At 33.4% G+C, this 20658-nt stretch overlaps 2 protein-coding genes across 2 annotated transcripts; one reads left to right on the top strand and one right to left on the bottom strand.

Moving 5' to 3' along the window:
* Positions 11521-14506, top strand: LOC109715818. The gene is made up of 4 exons (XM_020241006.1): positions 11521-11724; positions 12332-12410; positions 12700-13110; positions 13695-14506. Exons 3-4 carry the CDS (start codon positions 12709-12711, stop codon positions 14298-14300), a joined length of 1008 nt encoding a protein of 335 aa, XP_020096595.1. The 5' UTR covers positions 11521-11724; positions 12332-12410; positions 12700-12708; the 3' UTR covers positions 14301-14506.
* Positions 15947-20424, bottom strand: LOC109715846 (guanine nucleotide-binding protein subunit gamma 1-like). The gene is made up of 4 exons (XM_020241043.1): positions 20024-20424; positions 16831-16883; positions 16649-16693; positions 15947-16545 (listed from the first exon to the last, which is right to left on the bottom strand). Exons 1-4 carry the CDS (start codon positions 20159-20161, stop codon positions 16461-16463), a joined length of 321 nt encoding a protein of 106 aa, XP_020096632.1. The 5' UTR covers positions 20162-20424; the 3' UTR covers positions 15947-16460.

Genomic DNA, 20658 nt, shown 5'->3' with positions numbered 1-20658 from the left:
GATGAGGAGGATGAGGGAGAAGACGAAAATGGCGAAGGGCAAACTGGTCATTTTGTCATCACAGTTCACACCGTACCCCCCTGTGCATATTTTTCATTTTACAAAGGGGCAAATTGTAGGTTTTTAAATGACAGGGAGGGAAGTGAAAAAGCGAATTTTGACGGGGGGTTTTTTGTAATTTAGCCATTTACTTTATGATCAAATTATTTCAAAATTATCAATTTTCAAAAGCTACTATGGCGAGTTTGGAGTTTAACGGTGTAGAAGAATCAAAATTTCTTCAAATTTTGATAGAAAATATTTTAAACTATCTAAATTAAGGTTACATTCTTGATCTTGAATTTAAAAGTTCTATACTCAAATTTTAAAGATTATTCAATTTTCACCGTCCATTTTGACATAATTTATTTACTAAGTAAACGATGTCGAAAAAAACTAAAATTTTATTCTTAAGAACTTCATATACCCTAGATCATATTTAACAGTGTGGATCATTAATTTGAACACCCTCAAATCGAAAACAAGACTATAGTACCGGAGTTCCGGTACTATAGATAGTATAGTAGCCTAATTCTCTCTCTCTCTCTCTATATATATATATATAGTAGGTCTTCCGTGCTTTCGAAAGTACGGAGGCTTCCGTGCTTGTAAGTTGTTTTCGATGATAGGACATCCGATTCGAGGATCGGTTCCGTTAGGAATAATCTACGCTATTAAAACTATCTAGAAACCAAATTTCATAATTTTTCGACATTATTACCAAGTGATCAAAGGATCTCAAAAATGATTATTTTAACGGCCGATGTGACACGTTTTTAAGTTCAACGGTGTAGAAGTATCCAAATTACATGAAACTTTAATAGAAAATTCTACTTAACATTAAGAGCAAGAATAATACTTCCGATTTGAAATTTGAGTCTTTTATTACTGTTTTTTATAATATTTTTATTTTCAGCCGTTCATTTTGAGACTACTCGTTCAGTAGGCAAACGAAGTCAAAAAATTATGAAATTTGGTTTCTACATAGTTCCAATAGCATAGATCATGTCTAACGAAACCGATCGCGGAATCGGATATCCCATCATCGAAAATAACTTACAAGTAAGGAGGCCTTCGTACTTTCGAAAGCATAGGAGCCTAGCTCCATATGAGTAGGTCTCCCGTGCTTTCGAAAGTATGGAGGCTTCCGTGCTTGAAAGTACGGAGCCTAGCTCTATATATATATATAAAGGCTGGAATGCTATCAACAGTACCAAACTGTTGGTGCTATGAGGTTTTTGGTCGTTGGATGAAGAAATGTACGACTAGGCTCATGTGGGTCTCCTAGGGTTGAGTGACTTGTCAGTTAAATAGTATAATCTAACGGGTGAAAATGATCAAAGGATTAAATCTAATGATGGAAAACTCGATAGCACCAAGTGCTTGATGCTTATCGATAGTATCCTAGCCGGACTCTATATATGTGTGTGTGTGTGCGCGCTTGTGTGTTTATTTATTGTATTTGAAAAGTATAAACACAAATATCTTGTGAGTAACCAGCATACTGATTTACCTGCCCAAGGGCAGACATAGATAAGGATGTAAACTACTAAAAAATTTACGGATACATTTTATCCATATCCATATAATTTACAGGTATAATAAACCATTTGCGGTTCACTCAACCCATCTGGTTGCCATGTCTAGTTGTGGGTGGAACCAAACACAGAAAAAAAAAAAAGAAAGAAAAAGAAAAAAAAAGGGTTTAATTGTATATGCATGTCTAAGAAGTAGTAAAATTCTATATTTATTATTACAAGGTTTAGTCATTAAATATATTATCCCTATATAGTCTTTTATTAAAGTTGCATATTTAATTGGCTCCCTTTCCATCATCTCTTTGCATCCCATCATATTTTTTTTCATCCCCTTTGTATTCCATCATCCTTACACCTTCTCAGTGAGATCCAAAACCATCATCTATAGCACTCTCTTATCCTCTCCTTCACCACTTTCTATTTTTCCATCTTCGGACATTTCGATAACCTAATCCCCTATTTTATTTCTAAAAGCTCTTTCTCAATAGATTTTTTTATTTAGGAGTCGATCTCTTTTCTAATCTAGAAATAACGCATGGTAGCGATCATGGTGGTGACGACAGATTTTTGATTGACTATTGCAGTTTGATGCTCTTTTGATATGGTATAATTGCTATACCATTTCTATTTAATAATTTTATTGTGAAAGCTTAGACAAGCAAAGTTTTTCTTAATATGCAATTTTTTTTTTTTTTAACACGGTTGATTACTTTTGAATTATTAATTTTTTAATCATAATTTAGCCTTTTTTATTTAAATTTTTTTTATTTATAATATGATCTTTGTATGCTATTTTTATATTTTATTAATATTTTATTCTTTGTAACAATAGTATACAATTATTCCTTAAAAGTAAAAAAAAAAAAAAAAAAATCAACTAGTTAGGAATTATCTCCCATGAAATGGACTTTCTAATCCATGTCTCCTTGCTAATATGTCAAACAGATTTTTTTTTTTCTCTATCTTTTTGTTTTTATCTTTTAGTATTTGATTACTAACATATATAAGTAAATAGACCTGATGAGATCGAGTGGAGAGGGGCGGTTGATCAAAAGTTTTTGGTTAAACTCCTATACAGCTTCCCCAGCAACAGTGAAATAAGGGACTACTTCATTATTATTAGGGAAAACTTCAAAAACCCCCCTTGTGGTTTCAATGTTTTTCACTTTAATACCCTGTGGTTTAAAATGTATCAAGTTAGTACCCCGTGGTTTCTCACTTTATCACTTAAGTACCCTGTGGTTTAAAGTGTATCAAGTTAGTACCCTGTGGTTTTGCACTTTATCACTTTAGTACCCTGTGGTTTTAATTTTGTATCAAGTTAGTATCCTATAGTTTTTTAAATCACAAGGTACTAAAGTGATAAAGTGTGAAACCACAGGGTACTAAAGTGATAAAGTGCAAAACCACAGGGTACTAGCTTGATACATTTTAAACCACAGGGTACTAAAGTGATAAAGTGAGAAACCACAGGGTACTAACTTGATACACTTCAAACCACAGGGTACTAAAATGAAAAAGTGTGAAACCACAGGGGGGGTTTTTGAAGTTTTCCCTTATTAAAATTTGGAATTTGAAATTTCGATAAAATGGAGATTTTTATGTGACTTGTGCTAAGAAAACGAGTTATAACAATATATAACATACAAAAGAATGATTGCATCGTCAACCAAATACGTGTAATATGTGAAAGCGAGCAGAAGATAGTGGACCATCTATCTGGCTCGTAGCGTCTATATCAGATTCTTCCTAACTAATCTACAGGTCGAACCTTACACTGTTATTTTGGTGAGAGGTGTGTGAGATTTATGAGGCATATTAGCAAGCATCAGAGAAGTCACATAAGTGAAAAAAGTCTTACCTCCCTAGCTGTCATCTCGAGTAACCTGGGTTTGAGAGAAACAATGTTATCTTTCAGAAGAGAGGCGACAACCTCCTGCTGGTGCTTTTGAATATCGAAAAATTTTTGTTCAAAGGGATTAATTTGCTAAACTGTCTTTTTTTTTGGTTTTCCTCTCTCTTATACTTGTTTTTCTTTTCATTTCGACTCTTTTTTGACGCCTTACTACATCACACCTATAGCTAAGTTTTTTTTTTTTTTTCTCCAACAAAAAAAAAAGAGGAGCTGAAAAAAGTCTACTAACCCTTTTTTTTTTTTTTTTTTTTTTTGGGAGATCTGTACTTGGAGACTAACCTTTAATTTTCTTTCCATAGTTTAGCGTATTTTTCTTTTATTACTGTCTGATTTGAAAAATTATACTTAACTACTCTGTAATTTTATATTTATTTTACTATAAGAGCCTATTGCTGTATAGGATAGTAAAATAATACTTTTTTAAACCACAAAGTGGTAAAGTGCAGGATATAAAATTTTCTATATTGTACCCTCCCATAAAATAGCATTTTATGGTTCAATTTTACGATAAGTTACACCGGTGAAACAAAATAATTTTTTGAATTACAATATGGCAAAATAAAAATATGCTAAAATACAAGGAAGCAAATCCAAGTTTACCCTAGAAATATTTTGAAAGAGAATTTAATTTTTTGTTGTTCTTGTTAAGGATGCAAATGGATCCGGGTTGATGGAGTGCCGGCCCCAATACCCTCAAAAAAAGGGGTAAGTGTGGGTCAATAATAATAATAATAATAATAATAATAATAAAAAATCCACTCTTAATCCATCCTCATCCGTTATGAAAATTGAGTGAAAGGTAGGGTAACTCTTCCTTCCCTTGATCCACACCGACTCATAAAATATCCATCGAAAAATTATTTACGCCCAAGCTATCCCAAATGGATAGTAAGTGGGGGTCAAAAATAAGATAAAAGACGAGTTGTCTCGAATTCTGTGACACTCTATTAATTTAATATCTGACAGATGAAACAAAAACTATAATTGAAATTATAAAAGATTAGATATCCTAATAATAATAACAAAGCTTTAAGCATTTCCAACAGATCGATGGTTTAAATTTAACAAGTTATTAGTACTAGTTGGCTAGATTGCTATAAATTAGCTCCGACCTACAAAGTAAACGGAATAGGAGGTGGGGATCGGATCCGCCCCATTTGCATCCCTAATTCCTGTTGTGTTTCGTTCATTAAAAAATGGAGTTATTTTGGGATAAGTGCAAGTTGTGGGAACAATCCTACACCACACTTATAATTAATGCAATTGCTGTAACTCAGGATAAATATGTTAGGTTTGAAATAGTTTAATATGATTGGAAGATACAAGGGATATGTTTTGTCATTTCCTAAGACAATCCCAGTGAATCAATTGGCCAAAACTTAGGGATAGGAATAAATAATTTTATTTTTGAAATAATTAGTTATTCTAGGATATACAAGAATAAGTTCAAAATTGTACTTAGTTAAAGATTTTTTTATTCTTAAGAATAGCTTAAAATGTGTTTGATAGTTATTTCAAGAATAGTAGAGAATAATAAAAAAAATTATATATAAATCATGCAAAATAATATATTTTGTTATTTTATTTATAATAATTATAGTAGTACTTCTGTTAGTAATAACAATAACAATGATTACTATTATTATTATTATTTTAAACATTGAAAATTTAAAATAAAATAATAATAATTATTTATAATAATAATAATTTTTATATTTATTTTATTGAGCCAAGTATAAACCATGATTATATATATTTTTTATTTTTAATTAGCCAGATACAAATATGAGAATAACCTTATTCAAGTAAAAAGTGTCGGATCGTTGGTGCTAACCATTAATCCCAAAAGCTCGAGCTGTTAGAAATACGCAACCAATTCACTTAAAGCGTACAGAAACAGCGCCCACGGGTCTCGATTATGACTCGGCCCACCTGGCCTCACGCAACTTCGAACATGACTCGGCCCAACCCAGCCTCACGCCATTTCGAACATGACTCGGCCCACATGGCCTCCCGCCACAGGGCAAGATCCTGGCCCATTTAAGCCAACAATCCCCCCTCCAGCACCTGCACATATTTGCAGCATGCAGAAATCGAACCCGTGACCTCTGGCTCTGATACCACTTGTCGGATCGTTGGCGCTAACCATTAATCCCAAAAGCTCAAGCTGTTAGAAATACGCAACCAATTCACTTAAAGCGTACAGAAACAGCGCCCACGGGTCTCGATTGTGACTCGGCCCACCTGGCCTCACGCCACTTCGAACATGACTCGGCCCAACCCAGCCTCACGCCATTTCGAACATGACTCGGCCCAACCCAGCCTTACGCCATTTCGAACATGACTCGGCCCACATGGCCTCCCGCCACAGGGCAAGATCCTGGCCCATTTAAGCCAACAAAAAGGTGGAACAATTATTTTCGAGTTATTCTAGAATTATCTAGAATAGTTCAGTTTGACCGGAATAATTATTCTGACTATTTTTTGAGCCGTTTGGCGGAATGACGGGACTAAACTTTGTTGTCCCCAGTTTATTTCCATATGAAATATAGTCTTAGAGCTATTTTTAAATGTCTTTAATCTCCTTTTTAGCCTTTTCTATAAACTACTCAACATTTTTTTTTCCCCTCAAAAAGTTTCAACAGGGCATTTTACACTAAAATCTAATTAGTGACCTATTGATTCTTTGTCATTTAATTTCTCACTTCATATCCATCCAAATGGGCCTACATTGATATGGACTTCTTTGAAAATGATTTGTAATGGTCCTTTAAAAAAAAAAATTTAATTCCTTTGTGCTTCTTTAATTACTTGTGAATGAAAATTTTTGGTGCATACCAAACTTGTACCTTGTACATTTTTGCAATTTCAAGGACTAAAAGGCAAATTAGAACAAACTTAGGACTAGTCCAAGTTGTACTAACCACAAATTAGAGGACCTTTTGAAGAGTTATAAGGGTGTTTTGGAATAAAAATGTTATCTCTTCACTCTATCGTTTAGGGTGCATGATTTACGCCCATTCATTTAACTTTTTAAATTTTTTTAAAAAAATTTTAGTACTAAAAAAAGATTAATAAAATTAGTAAGTGATATTAGTCTTTAAATAACTAAGGTATAAGATTCACACTTTATTTATAGGTGTACAGATAGCATTGCTCATATAAAAAAATATTTAATTATTTTACAATAATTAAATATTGTAAAAAGGAATGATTGCATATGACTCCCTAAAAAATATCAAATCATAAATATATATTCCTTTAAAACTTATGTTATTAGATTTATCTCTCAGTAAGTCCTTTCGTCTATAAATGTATAAATATATCCGTATGTTATCAAAATTTAGATAATCATAAATTTAAAAAGCTAACCACAATTAGCTAAGGGATAACATTTTACCCCTTTTATATATATATATATATATATATATAGAGAGAGAGAGAGAGAGAGAGAGAGAGAGAGAGAGAGAGAGAGAGAGAGTGAGTAGGGCTACTATACTCTTATGAGTATTGGGCCTTTCGTACTCATAAGTTGTTTTCGATGATGGGGCTTTCGAATCGACAATCCACTCCGTTAAATATGATCTAGAGCATTTGAAACTTCCAAAAAATAAATTTTGTAATTTTTCGAAATCATAATAAAGTCCATCAAACGAGCATAAAATGAACGGTCAAAATTGAGCGACATCCTAAAAATGGATGATCGGATGCTTCAATTTAAGATCGGAGTTATTGATCTTTATCTAGGTAGTGAATAAAATTTTTTATCAAAAATTCAACCCATTCCAATTTTTTTACACCGTTAAACTAGCAAGTATCTCATACCGGCCGTTAAAAATTGTCAATTTTGTGAGCTTTTGATCGTAAAGTAAATGAGGTCAAAAAATTATGAAATTTGATTTCTAGCAGTTTTAAATGCTCTAAATAATGTTTAACGGTGTGGATTGTCGATTCGGAGGCTCTATCATCGAAAACAACTTATAAGTACGAGGGCGATCGTACTCATAAGAGTATAATAGCCGGACTATATATATATATATATATATATATATATACCAGCTGAANATATAGAGAGAGAGAGAGAGAGAGAGAGAGAGAGAGAGAGAGAGAGAGAGAGAGAGAGCAAGGCTAGTATACTATCGGTAGTACGGAGCCCTCCGTGCTACCAAGTTGTTTTCAATGATGCGGCTTCCAAATTGACGATCGACTCCATTAGACTTGATCTATACTATTAAAAATATTTGAAAACTAAATTTCATAATTTTTCGACGTCATTTGGCTGGTGATCAAAAGGTCTCAAAATTGACAATTTTAATGGTAGATGTCGCGCGTTTGTGAATTTAACGGTGTAAAACAATCCAAATCTGATAAAATTTTTATAGAAAATTCTTTTCACTATTTAGAATAAGATTAGTACCTCTGATCTTAAATTAAAATCTTTTATCCTCATTTTTATGAGATTTTTATTTTCAGCAGTTCATTTTTGGACTACTCGTTTGATAGGTAAATGGTGCCCAAAAATTATGAAATTTAGTTCCAAATACTTTCAATAGTATAGATCAAGTCTAACGGAGCCGATCGTCAATTTGGAAGCCGCATCATTGAAAACAACTTGGTAGCACTAAGGCCTCCGTGCTACCGATAGTATACCAGCCTAGCTCTCTCTCTCTCTCTCTCTCTCTATATATATATATAACACTCATATAGAACTAGGCTGGAATACTATTAATAACACCAATAACTTGGTGCTATTAAGTTTTCCGCCCTTGGATTAAAAGATGTTCGGTTAGGATGATGTGAGCCCCCTGGGGTTGAGTGGGTGGTTGGTTGAATAGTATAATCGAACGGATGAAAATAATAAAAGAGGTAAATCTAACGGCAGAAAATTTGATAGTATCAAATGCTTCGTGCTATTGATAGTATACCAGTTTGACTCTCTCTCTCTCTGTCTATATATATATATATATATATATATATATATATAATATAATATATTATATATTATATATATATAGAGCTGGACTTGGACTACTACTTAGTAGCAAAATCCCATTATTGCTACCAGTTTTTTAGCCTTTGGATCAACTCTTTTCATTATTTCTAACCATTGGATTAAATACTACAACCCAGTGGGGACCACTCAACCCTAGGAGGACCACTCAACTTTAACCGACTAATATTATCCCGACCCTACAATTTTTCCTCCAAGGGTTAAAAACTTGATAGCAAAAAGAGCGTTTTACTATTAATAATATTCCAGCTTAATTCTATATATATATATATATATATATATATATATAATTAGATTGGAATACTATTAATAGTACCAATGACTTGGTGTTATTAAGTTTTCTGCCATTGGATTAAAAGATGTGCTGTTAGGATGAGGTAGGCCCTCTATGGTTGAGTGGGTGGTTAATTTGAATAGTATAATCGAATGGATGAAAATGATAAAAGAGATAAATCTAACGGCAGAAAACTTGATAGCATTAAATGCTTCGTGCTATTAATAGTATCCTAGCCGGCCGATACGCACCTATCGTTAAAATACTAACAGCAAATCAAATTGTAGGGATATATATAAACAAACCAGAATTTTTGGAGGGATATACTTACAATTTAGAGAATTTTCAAAAAGATAAATTTGATCATTTAAGTTTTATAAAGTTTTATCTGTTATTTCATATTTTTATAAGGATATGTATGAAATCAATTCTAAGATTAAAAAAAAAAGAAATGTTTTGTCACAATGTTTGTAAACTCCCATGTCTCTAAAATTCACCTATATTAAGATCTAAATATCTTAAATCTAAAGTCAAAGTTTTTAATAGAGCTTCAAATTTATCCACATATTGAGGCTTGAATAAGACCTCAAACATACAATCAAATATCTCACAAGTAGATTACATGTGATTGATTAATTAGAAAGAAAAAAAAATTAAATTCTTTCTAATATTATATAATAATAATATTTAAGTACATGTATAAATCAATCAACGTATTGTACATTATAGGTGTCAAAGAGGAAAAATTCTAGAATGCAACGGGTATATTAATGACGTGGCGTAACAAACCAATCAAATTAATCCTTTTAAGAATATATGTCCCATCATGATTGTAAAAAAATATTTTTATTGTACTTTTGTTTGAAAAGAAGGAATGTGATTGGCTTGTTATTGATGACGTGGTGCAAGTGTGACAGTGTAGAATTCCTCGTCAAAGAGAGGTAAAACATTTATGAAGGGCCCCTCCACTATTTGCACTTTCGAAATAGACATTTCAACTATTATTTATTTATTTATTTTTTTTTTATTGAGACCCTCTCGCGTCACCAAATAAACTTTAATTATTTTTTTACCAAATAAAACTAGATAAACTAATGATTAGTGATAAAATTTTTTATTATTACTAAGTATAAAAACTAGTACAAAAATAAATAAATAAATAAAAGCTGAGGAGATTTCAATCAAAAAAAAAAAAATTGAGGGGTATATTTCAAAATTATTATAGTGAGGAGGTCTCCATATATTTTACCCACAAAACTCTATACCATTTAGAAAATATACATATAAAAATTATAATTAATGTTTTTATATTTGATTATCGAGATAATTAAGTTAATACCTCTCAAATTATGTAATTTCTCACATACAAACCCTTTAGATTATATAAATTATTATCTACTGAATTTAGATTTTAATTTTTACCGTTTTTATTGCTTTATTTTTCACTTTTATCCAGCACAGAAACAGCAATAAGACAAAAAGAAAAAACCCAAACTAAAATAATTGAAAAATAAAAAAGCATTAATAACTGAGGGACCTGTTTGACATCAACTCTATAGTTGAAGGGCTTCCATACAATTTTGAACTTAGAAGATATATATTCACTAAGAAAAAAAAAAAGATAATATTTGAGGGCTCACCTTTTTTGGCCATTTTATTTTAATCACTTCAATCCACTACAGAACAAAAAAATATGGATGTCGATGTCTCTTCATTGTTCCAATATTCCTATTCCTTTCTAAAACCTCAATTATTTTTATTATTATTTTCGACAAAAATGTATGAAACTTATCTGGACTGTGAATTATTTTCGGCCGACTAATTTAATTTTTTTAAAATTTTAATTTGACTATTCAATCTTTCAGTTTATTTGGTTTCAGCCGGTCAACGACACTCCAACTTTAAAATTTAAATAGATCGCTTACTTTAATAAATTTATAATTACGACAACTCAATAAAGTATATACTGATCAAATCTGTAAAAATAGACAATACATTCAAATTTTAAATTTAAAGCATCATCGACTGACTCAAGTCAAACAAATTGAAAGATTAGACAGTAAAATCAAATTTTTGAAAGATTGGATAGCCGATTTTTTAAACTATGCGCCATTTTAGGTTAACTATTCGATCTTTTAAAATTTTAATCTTACTATCCAATCTTTCAATTTATTTAATTTGAGTTAATTAACGATACTCCGACTTTAAAATTTAAGCTAATGGCTTAAGTTTAATTAATTTATAGTTATAGCTACAAGAATTACATAAAATATATTAAGAAATTGGGACTTGGGAGCATCCACTATTCATGTATTTTCAAAAGTATACAAACCCAACAAATTTCAAATTATTATAATTAAATTTTATGGTCTAATTTAATTAACTAATATATTAATATATTGTTGATATAAAAATAATATAATATTTTAGTCATAGTTTTATCATCCAAAGCTATCACATCAGCAATACATTGATGTAATAATCAAATTATTTAATTAATTAAAGTTAATTATAATAATCTAAAAGTATAAATAAAAAATTATAATAAATATTTCTTTAATATAAAGAACATTAATTGCTCTTAATTTATATTTCTAAAATAAGAAAATGGAAAAAGATAATTTGGTTTTTAGTGATCTACAAGACTCGAAAGCTTACCATTAGAGACAATGGAAAATGTTTTTAATTTCTTTTAATTTTTAATTTATTTTTTTAGTTTTTTGGTTTTATTATTATTATTATTTTTTTTTTGAGTTCTTCCCAAAACAGCCTCTCCGCATAGAAGGCCCAGCACGCCGTTTTCCACGAATTATGCGGCCCCCCAACACCCAAAAAATGAGCGTCGGGATCGGCTTAATTTAAACAAATCCTCGCCGGGTTAATCTCTAATCGGTCCCTTCGATCCGCAAACATTTTTGTTTCTTTGATCTGGGGCGTGTCGAAATTGGTAAAAAATTTGATCTTTTTTGTTCAATTTTGTGCAAAATTGAGCTGTTTCTCTCCGATTTTAGCCCGATATTTTGATCAAAAATCAAATCTTTTTTTTTTTTTTTGTGTTTTTTGAGGTTTTTGGATCAAGAGGAGTGATGTGTTTTGCTATTTTTGAGGTTCCAATTTCCTGGGAGGGTAAAAGATTAGGTTTTTTTTTTTTTTTTCCCTTTTTAATATTCTTGCTTTGGTTGGTTCAATCAATAATTTGAGAATATACTGATGAGTGGGCTGTTTCTTTGTTTTTTATATAATTTTTAGTTGATGTTTTGGTGAATGGTTGTTGATTATTACAGTAACAACATGCTTTGATGCACTAATTTGATTAGCCCTATTCACTCCTATTTTATCTTTTATCTTGCTTTTTTCAGTATCTTTTTTTAAAAAAATTTAATCTTTAGTTCATTAATGAAATATCTTGTGCAATTTCCATGGAGACTTAATTGTAGTCAAAAGTATTTTTTTTTTATTTTTTTTTTCTATATTTTTGTTCTTTAATCATCATTCTTAGCATTAAAGGAAGTAGCAGATTACTGAAACAAAATTTCTTTCATCTTCTTTCACAGGATAATAAGATTTCGATCCTCGGCGACTTTGATGCATCAGCAACTTTCTCCTAAAAGATTTTGCTGGATTAGTTGAGAGGTACTTTGCATCATCATCATATCATTGCCTTATTGTTTCATTTTCAAATCATCAGTAAATAGCTGATCAAAAAAGCTGTTCTTGTGTTTAATGGATCACTCTTATTGTTTCATTTTCAAATCACCAGTAAATAGCTGATCAAAAAAGCTGTTTTTGTGTTTAATGGATCACTCTTAGTTGTTTCATTTTCAGATCATCAGTAAATAGCTGATCAAAAAAGCTGTTTTTGTGTTTATTTAGAGCATAGCTGATCAAAGAAGCTGTTTTTGTTGTTTAATGGATCACTTAGGATCAATCCATGAAGTTCAAGGAACGGGACAGGGTAGAGGTTCTCCGAAAGAACACGGAGGTACACGGCTCTTGGTTCCCTGCGACAATATCATCGGTTCATGGGAACAGATACGCCGTGAAATACGAGCAATTTTTTGCTGCGGAAGGAGAGCCTGTTGTAGAGAAAGTGTGCAGAGAGGATGTCAGGCCGCTGCCGCCCCCCGACGGCAGTAGAAAGAGATGGGTTCTTGGCGAAATGGCCGAAGTGTTCGATCTCCACTCTTGGAGGCTTGGAAAAGTCGCAAAGGTTCTGAAAAATAACTGCGTCGTCATCAGACTCTTCGGCTCCATCCAACTTAGAGAATTTCATGTATCAAAATTAAGGGTTCGGCAAGCTTGGCGTGACGATCGATGGGTCGCAATTGATAAGGTAGATGAAAGTTTCTATCTATATAAAAGTTTTCTGTTTGATTCTGTCGCGTAGTTATAGACTCTTTCGTAGTTTCCGACATTTTACATCTACATATCCAAGCATGATTAAGATCCAAAACAAATGCTGCTAAAGTCGGCTGCAATATTCGTTCTCTTAGCCCCAAAAGATTTGGTCACTACTAGGTTGGATCGGAAAGGCCTATAATCCGATCATATCATGTATATCCACTTCCCAATTGCTGAGCTTTATTTGCAATTTGTGATTTAATCTCACTGCTTAATTTATATCGCCAAGGAGAAGCAATGAATTTTTACATTGCTTGCCAAGATTCTGTCATTCTAATCTAGTTTTTTCTTTTTTGCTGTCTCTCTATAAGTTTTCTTGTTAATATTTCATTTACTCGTTCTTTTGAGTTCTATAGGATATACACGATTGTCCTTTTTCATCTAATAATTTCGGACTATTGATCGAAAACGATATATATCAACCGAATCAAGAAGCTTCCACTTGATTTGAATTGTTCCTTTAGATGCAGAACTGTTTCTCAGCTGACGCTTTGTTGATTACATTCCTCCTTTCAGGTCGGTGAGCAGAAGCAACTCAACAAGGATATGTTTCCGCGCTTTGATCGCACCGCAGACCTTTCTTATGGCGGAGTTAATTTGAAGAACCCGAATTCTACCCACAGCTACTCGCCGGATTATTTGGTTCGAGGTATAGGCAAGAAAAGACCGGCAACCTCAAACACCAACATGCTTCGAACGAACAAATGCGGGAAAGCAAAAGCTGCGCCACTCCAAGTTGATAAAAGGAACGCGAATACTTTCGCTCGCATGCGAGTAGTAATCGAGAATGAATGCTCCGTTGCGAGCTGTAGTGGAAATGAGTTGGAATGTACTAAACAGGAGACGACAAAATCCACAGGATCTTCAAATTGTCTCTCCGACGATGCGTTGTCGTCGCATCGATTCAGAAACGAGAAAAATCGCAAGAAAATCCTCGAAGATGAGTTGGCCGCGAACGTCCATCAACTAGAGCTACAAGCGTATCGATCGACCGTGCAGGCCTTTTACGCTTCAGGCCCTTTGAGCTGGGAGCAAGAATCGCTTTTAACGAATCTTCGCCTTTCGCTTAACATTTCGAATGAAGAGCACTTACTTCAGTTGAGGCATCTGTTATCAGCTTAGTTCGTCGAAATAGTGAGGTAAATCCAAGCTGTGTTTCTAACCGTTAGGGAATCGTTTCCTTCTTCGTTTCATGTAAGATTTCGAGTTTGTAGTTGGATGTGAATTGTAGCCTGTGTTGCTAGTCTCTGCACTGTAATATATGTAAATATTTACCCCAGTAAACTCATTGTGTTTTGAGCTTTCCTAATATTCCTTTTTTGTTCTAACCAACGCAATCTTTTGTTGAAACTTTCGTAATCAAATTATGTTACAAATTGCTCAAACTATTTTCGGAAGTGAAGTGGGTGCGACGAAATTAACTTTGAAAGTTGAATGGTCTATGCCCTAACCTACTATTTTAACAAGGCTCTACACTATTGTAGCTGTGCATTGGTTTCATATATATTCCTCAAATTCCATACCAAGTTTATAAACATCACATACTATGAGGTTGGTTAATGTTTCTCAAAATTGGATATTTATAAGCTTGTTATTCTTTTACTTGTCGAATTTAGCGACGAGTTTTCGCTTCGACATGCTTTGTGTTATCAGGACAGAGTTTTGTCTTTCAAAAGCAGTTCTCCTTTAAATAAGTTCTTGGTTGTTATCTGCACTTTTTTTTCTTTTTTTCTTTTTTTTGTGTTTCTAATGTATGTAAAATTGATCTCATTACCCTCCAAATGTATGTTTTCTCATTCATACTAGGGTTCAGCATAGTATAGAAGATTCCACAAGAGCACATCCTACTTTTTAAGCCTTTTCCTTTCTATAGTATTAACATGCTTGGATGTCTGAATAAGTTATCAAAGCGCACTAGGGATATCTGTTTATGCTATTGAAATATGCATTGTCCCTTCTACGCGTGCAAAATATTGAGAGTTACAATTTTTTAAGATAATGCATTCCACCTACGAGATATTTACTGTGTTTGTTGAATATAAACACTAAAAGCATCATTCTCTGACAGTTTTAAGTGTTTGGAGAACAGTAATTGTTTCATATTTTAATATGGTATTAAAGTTGGACGGCTCTTTTAAGTCTACGTTTTGAGCCTATTAAGAATTTTAAAAGTTCAGAGTGTTGAATATAAATATTAAAAATACTATTCTTCGGCAGCATAAGCGTTCAGAGAAAAACGGTTGTTTCTCATTATTTAGCAACATTCTATAAAAAATGACTCGGAGCATAGATGTGTTATTGTTACTGCAAATAACTAATCATGTTTCTCATCTGTCAATTACGATGTTGCTTAGAAGTGAACAAAAGAGATATGCTGAACAAGATGTTCGCGGTATTTGAGAGTGCATTATGAGGTACATGCAGCAATCCTGCTTTTGAATTCAATCAATGTGCATTTGCTGAGTCTTTTGTGGATCCTTTGCACCATAGCAACAGTGGATGTTGGATCATGTGGAACTGTTTCCAAATAAATAGAGCTCATCAAATATCAAGCAGGCTCATGAAAAAGTGACAGGTATATTCCTAAAATGTTTTCCTAAAAGTGACAGGCTCATGAAAAATGTATTAAGCATAGCATTATTACATTTTTCATTTTGTACTGTTCGCATTTGTAGTTATAATTTAGTATCGATTACTAAAATATATAAATATAGGACAAGAAAGAATCAAACATCAATACCAGTGAGGATTAAATATACAGCTGTGTATTGCAGTATTGGGAAACAAAATCATGTGGTTTCAAAGTTGTCTCATCCATGCATTAAATGAGACCAAAACTGAACAAATATGGCCAAAAATAAAGAAACAAGCAATTCAAGTGGCAAGGAGTGGGAAACTGATGGCAAAACTATCAATACTTCTTTAAACAGCTTAATTCAAAGACGCTTACCGCAAAATCTCTAGCCACTCCAAGTTGTTCAAGAAGCATCGTTTTGCCGAGTTGTTGTTTGCTACAAATATTTCTATAGCTCTTTTCGTCGTAATGCTGTAAACAAGATGTCAGATGATGTGTATCAAATTGTACTCTGATGGGTCATCGAATAATGCACATTCTTGCGCCAAAAAGGAAATATTCTCCTTTTGCCAAACATAATGGCAAATGGAAGGGAAAAAAAAAACAAAAAATCTGGAACAATATATCTCCTGACGAGTTCTCTCGCTAATAATCACATTATGTAGCATCTGCGTCAATGCATATCTAAGAATTTCTTGCACAGATAATTACATAATCCAGCATTTGCATCGGCGCATATCTTGAGGTCCTTCAAACCACCTGTCCCAAGATGGGTTCACGGGTCCATTAGTTCTGTGACAACAAGAAAAAGAAGTATGAGAAGGGAAAATAAAAGGAAGTGGGAAATAATAAAATTTTCTTTCTATTAAAAGGGTGGATGGGAAGAGGTGACTACACTGGGAGTAGAGGGTCTGGCTTGTTTTCTACTTTAAATAGAAATCTGGTTAGAATAACAATAAAAAAAAAAAACCAATTATTAGTCTCTGCTATAAAATTTATATCATAACCAACATCGGCAACAACATTGCAAGGAAGTGTGTCAGTAATGAAATCATTATTATTATGTTTTGTATGTACTCTTGTAATGCCGCTGAAACCTTCTCTGTTTTCTCGACCTCTTCCAGCTCTTTCTGCATAATGTAAATTCAACACAATAAAGTCTTTTAGCAAAATTAAAAATAATTCACAACATTTCAGAAGAAGAACAATACCCGCAACCAAACACAATACAAAAAATCACTCATATAAAAGTCACTTTGAATGCTTTTACAAAAGTTCGAGCAAAAGAGATGAACTTCTCCTATCGCTGGCTTCATTGTCATATTTATGAGAGAGAGAGAGAGGGAGAGAGATCTACTCAACTGTCATGATCCAGGAAAAAAAGGATTCAGTTATCACAAAGAACTAAAGCAGAGGTTCGTGACCTCTTATGTCGGACCTCTTCATATTTCAAACAACCTCATTTAATGTGCAGCCGCAAACAAGAGCCTACTACTGGAAGCGACCCAAATGTGTTGACTATCTCATTGCATAGCAATCAAATGACCTTGTTCATATTGCTCCCTATATTCATCCTGGTTGAGAGTTTCAAGCAAATTCCTACTTTAGAAGTCACACAGTTTATCCTTAACCTTAGCACCCCGTTTAGGGGGAGGGGATAAGGGGTTATCCCCCCTTATCCCCAAACAGTGTTAATTGGGGGTGGGGATTGTTAATCCCACCCCTTAACGGGTTATCTAATAACCCGTGATAACCCGTTAAGGGGTGGGGTTAACAATCCAGATAACCCGTTAAGGGGTGGGGTTAACAATCCCCATCCCCCCTGGAATAAGAGTGGGAATAACTTCTCACCCCTATTTAATTTTTAAATTTAAAATTTAAAAATTTATAATTTGTAATCTAAAAATTAAAATTTTAAATTTTAAATTTTAAATTGATATTTTAAATTTTTTTAATTTTAAAATTTGATATTTTAGATTTTTAAATTTAGATTTAATTTTAAATTTTAAATTTTAAATTTAGAACTTTGCATTTTCGAATTTGAGATTTAAAAATTTAAATTTAAATTTTAAAAATTTGAAATTTAAAAGTTATATATTTAAATTTAAAATTTAAAATTTAAATATAATATACGGGGCAATAACATTATTTTCTATTTATAACTACCCACTATTCTTCTTATTCCATCTTATCTATCCAATCGCTATTTTTCTTATTTCCGGAAACAACGCAATTTTCATCCAAACACAAAACTAGTCTATCCCAGACTTATACCTGAACTTATACCTATCCCTAGAATAGACAGTTCTTGCTTATACCCGAACCAAACGAAGTCTTAGTGTCTGGCCTTTCCACTTGCCTAGAGGAACAGGAACTCATTGGAAAGTTGGTCCTACATAAGGAAATAATATTAATGTGTACATAACCATTTTTTCATCCGTCTGCAACCCAAATAATCAGTTTTAATCTAAACTAAACTAGGATGGTAAACAGATAAATAATTTGGTCTTAGTTTGATTCTATGACTTCCATCCCAAACGCTTATTGTAGACAAACATAGAATCACATATTTTGTACAAAAATATCCTTTGCGACCCAACAAGACTGAATTGTATTTGTGTGCTCCTATCGCATGTAGAAGTCATGAATTATTTTTGAAGTGAGAGTTGTTTATTGCAGAGTCCTTGAAGAAAATTGTTCAACAACTGTTAATATCGAATTTCAGTTTTGATTTGATGATTTTCCTGCAGCGAACCTTAATCTTCAGATGCAAAGTCCTGAACATTTTAATAGTAAAACAAATCAGTCTACACTCCAATTGACCTGCTGTGTTTTATGGAGGTCATTGTATTGTCTAATCTTTCCCTGGCTAAGATAGAAGTCAGTACACTTATGCCCTGTTTGGATGTCAGGATAAAATATCCAAGAATAGCTTTTTCGGTATGAGACTATTCTAGTATAATTGTAACTAAGGAGTTTGATTTTTATTTATTCAAAGATCTTGCTATCCATGATTTGGTAGGATAGCATACTTTTTCCTACGAGAGGTGATTCAGCTTATTCTGAAAAATCGACTTTAAGGCCGAATATGATGTTCCATTCTAAATATTTGATCATACTCCTTATCTATCAAATTTACAACTTTCTTGAGTAAAACAAGGGGATATACCGAAAAAGATATTCATGCATCCAAAGAGGGCCTTAGTCAATAGCGGTGACAAAGATTTTTGAATTCTTCCGGGAGTCTTCTCAACTATGAGTCATGTATCCGCTCATCATATCACGTAGGAAAAAGACTTGGATAATGTTAGAAACAAACCTAAATAATACATCAAACTTGGCAAAATATATCACGGGTGTTAGATCTATCATTCTCTATCCTTTCAATTTTGGCAAATTGGAAGCCTATAAAGCTCGAGGAAACTGCTTTGTTTCCCTGCTGAGCAATGGAGCGATAACTAGGGCTAGAAACAGGCCTGGGGGACAGATCTTTCAGTAAATGAACCTTCAATTGGCGCTCTCTAAACCCAAAGGATTAAAATATCTCCCTTTTTTTAACAGTAAACCATAACAAGTTGTGACTACGGAAGTAGGCAATAGCAAGGTTATATACTACTATAAAGAGAGAACTTAAAATATGCTGATCAGCGAAAATGAGCTACATTTCCTCGGTTACTCTGTAAAGGTGGATGATGTTCAATATCATAAAACTCAGAACTTCAAAATTGGTACTTTAGGGACCACAACATACAATGCTGGTAATAAATCCGTATAAAGGGTTAATTTCACCAAGTTAGCTCTGCTTCTCTACCTCAACGTTAATTTCGTCAAGTCGTACTTTCCCAACATTAAACAGATCTCCGTAAACTGCATATATGAAAGGAGATGGTTTTTTTTTTCCTTTTCTCCACTTACGAATAGAAACATAGATTCAGTACCAAACATCGAATCAAAATAAATGTGAGGTGATAAATACATATAACCAATCCGCACAATCTCACTAGTCCAATGCAAATCAACAATAAACCCTAATGACAACAAATTCGACACTAAAGTAACGAAGCTGATCGAATGACCACATCCCAAGCCAAACCTTCGATTTCACCATCGACAAGCTAATTAATCACCAATATAAATAATCTTATTCAGTTCTCCGAAAACAAAAAAAATTGTTCCTTTTCCACTTCTTCTATCTCAATCCAACCGAGAAACCGATTAGAACGCACAAATCAAAACTAGTGACTTAGAATTAGGCGAAAAGGAGACCGACCTCGAGGAATCGAGCTTCTTGCTCCAACCGCTTGAGCTCGGCCGAGATCTGATGCTTCCCCGGCGGCGGCGCCGCCGCCGCCGTCGCCACAGCGCCGTCGTCTGCTGACGTGGCGGCTCCGGCCTCGTTCTCCGGCATAGCTCGATTCACCTCGTCGGAGTCGAATCCGAAGTCTACGGCGGCGGGGGCGAAGATCGGGCGAGGGAAGGGGTCGAACTCAGGGGGCCATGGCCCCTCCTCGTAGCTTGAGCTCGGAGCTCGTCGCCATTAGAGCTCGGAGTCGGAGGAGGAGGAGGAGGAGGAGGAGGGGGAAGGGGAGGGGATCGGGGGAGAGAGCGCGCGAGGGTTCGAGATTCTTCGTGGTTGTTTTCGACTTCGTTTTTGGGGTTTTTCGCTTTAAGCAAAAGGAATAAAAATGTACTCAAAAAAGGTGGAGGGATTTTAAAACTTTTTGTTTTGGGTTAATTTCATATATGTCCCTGTAAATATAATAAATTATAAAAATATTTCTATAAAATTCAACTTTCATATATAATTCTTGCAAAAATCCTGATGTTTTCAAATATATTCCTCCCGTTAAGTTCTGTTAGAAAAAATTAGTTAATCATAGATAAAATACTTAACCCTAGTTAGTT

The sequence above is a fragment of the Ananas comosus genome, linkage group 9, assembly GCF_001540865.1.
Source record: "Ananas comosus cultivar F153 linkage group 9, ASM154086v1, whole genome shotgun sequence".
In the NCBI taxonomy this organism is placed as follows: Eukaryota; Viridiplantae; Streptophyta; class Magnoliopsida; order Poales; family Bromeliaceae; genus Ananas; species Ananas comosus.
Note: the sequence above shows the minus strand (reverse complement) of the source record. Positions and strands in the feature narration are given on the sequence as shown.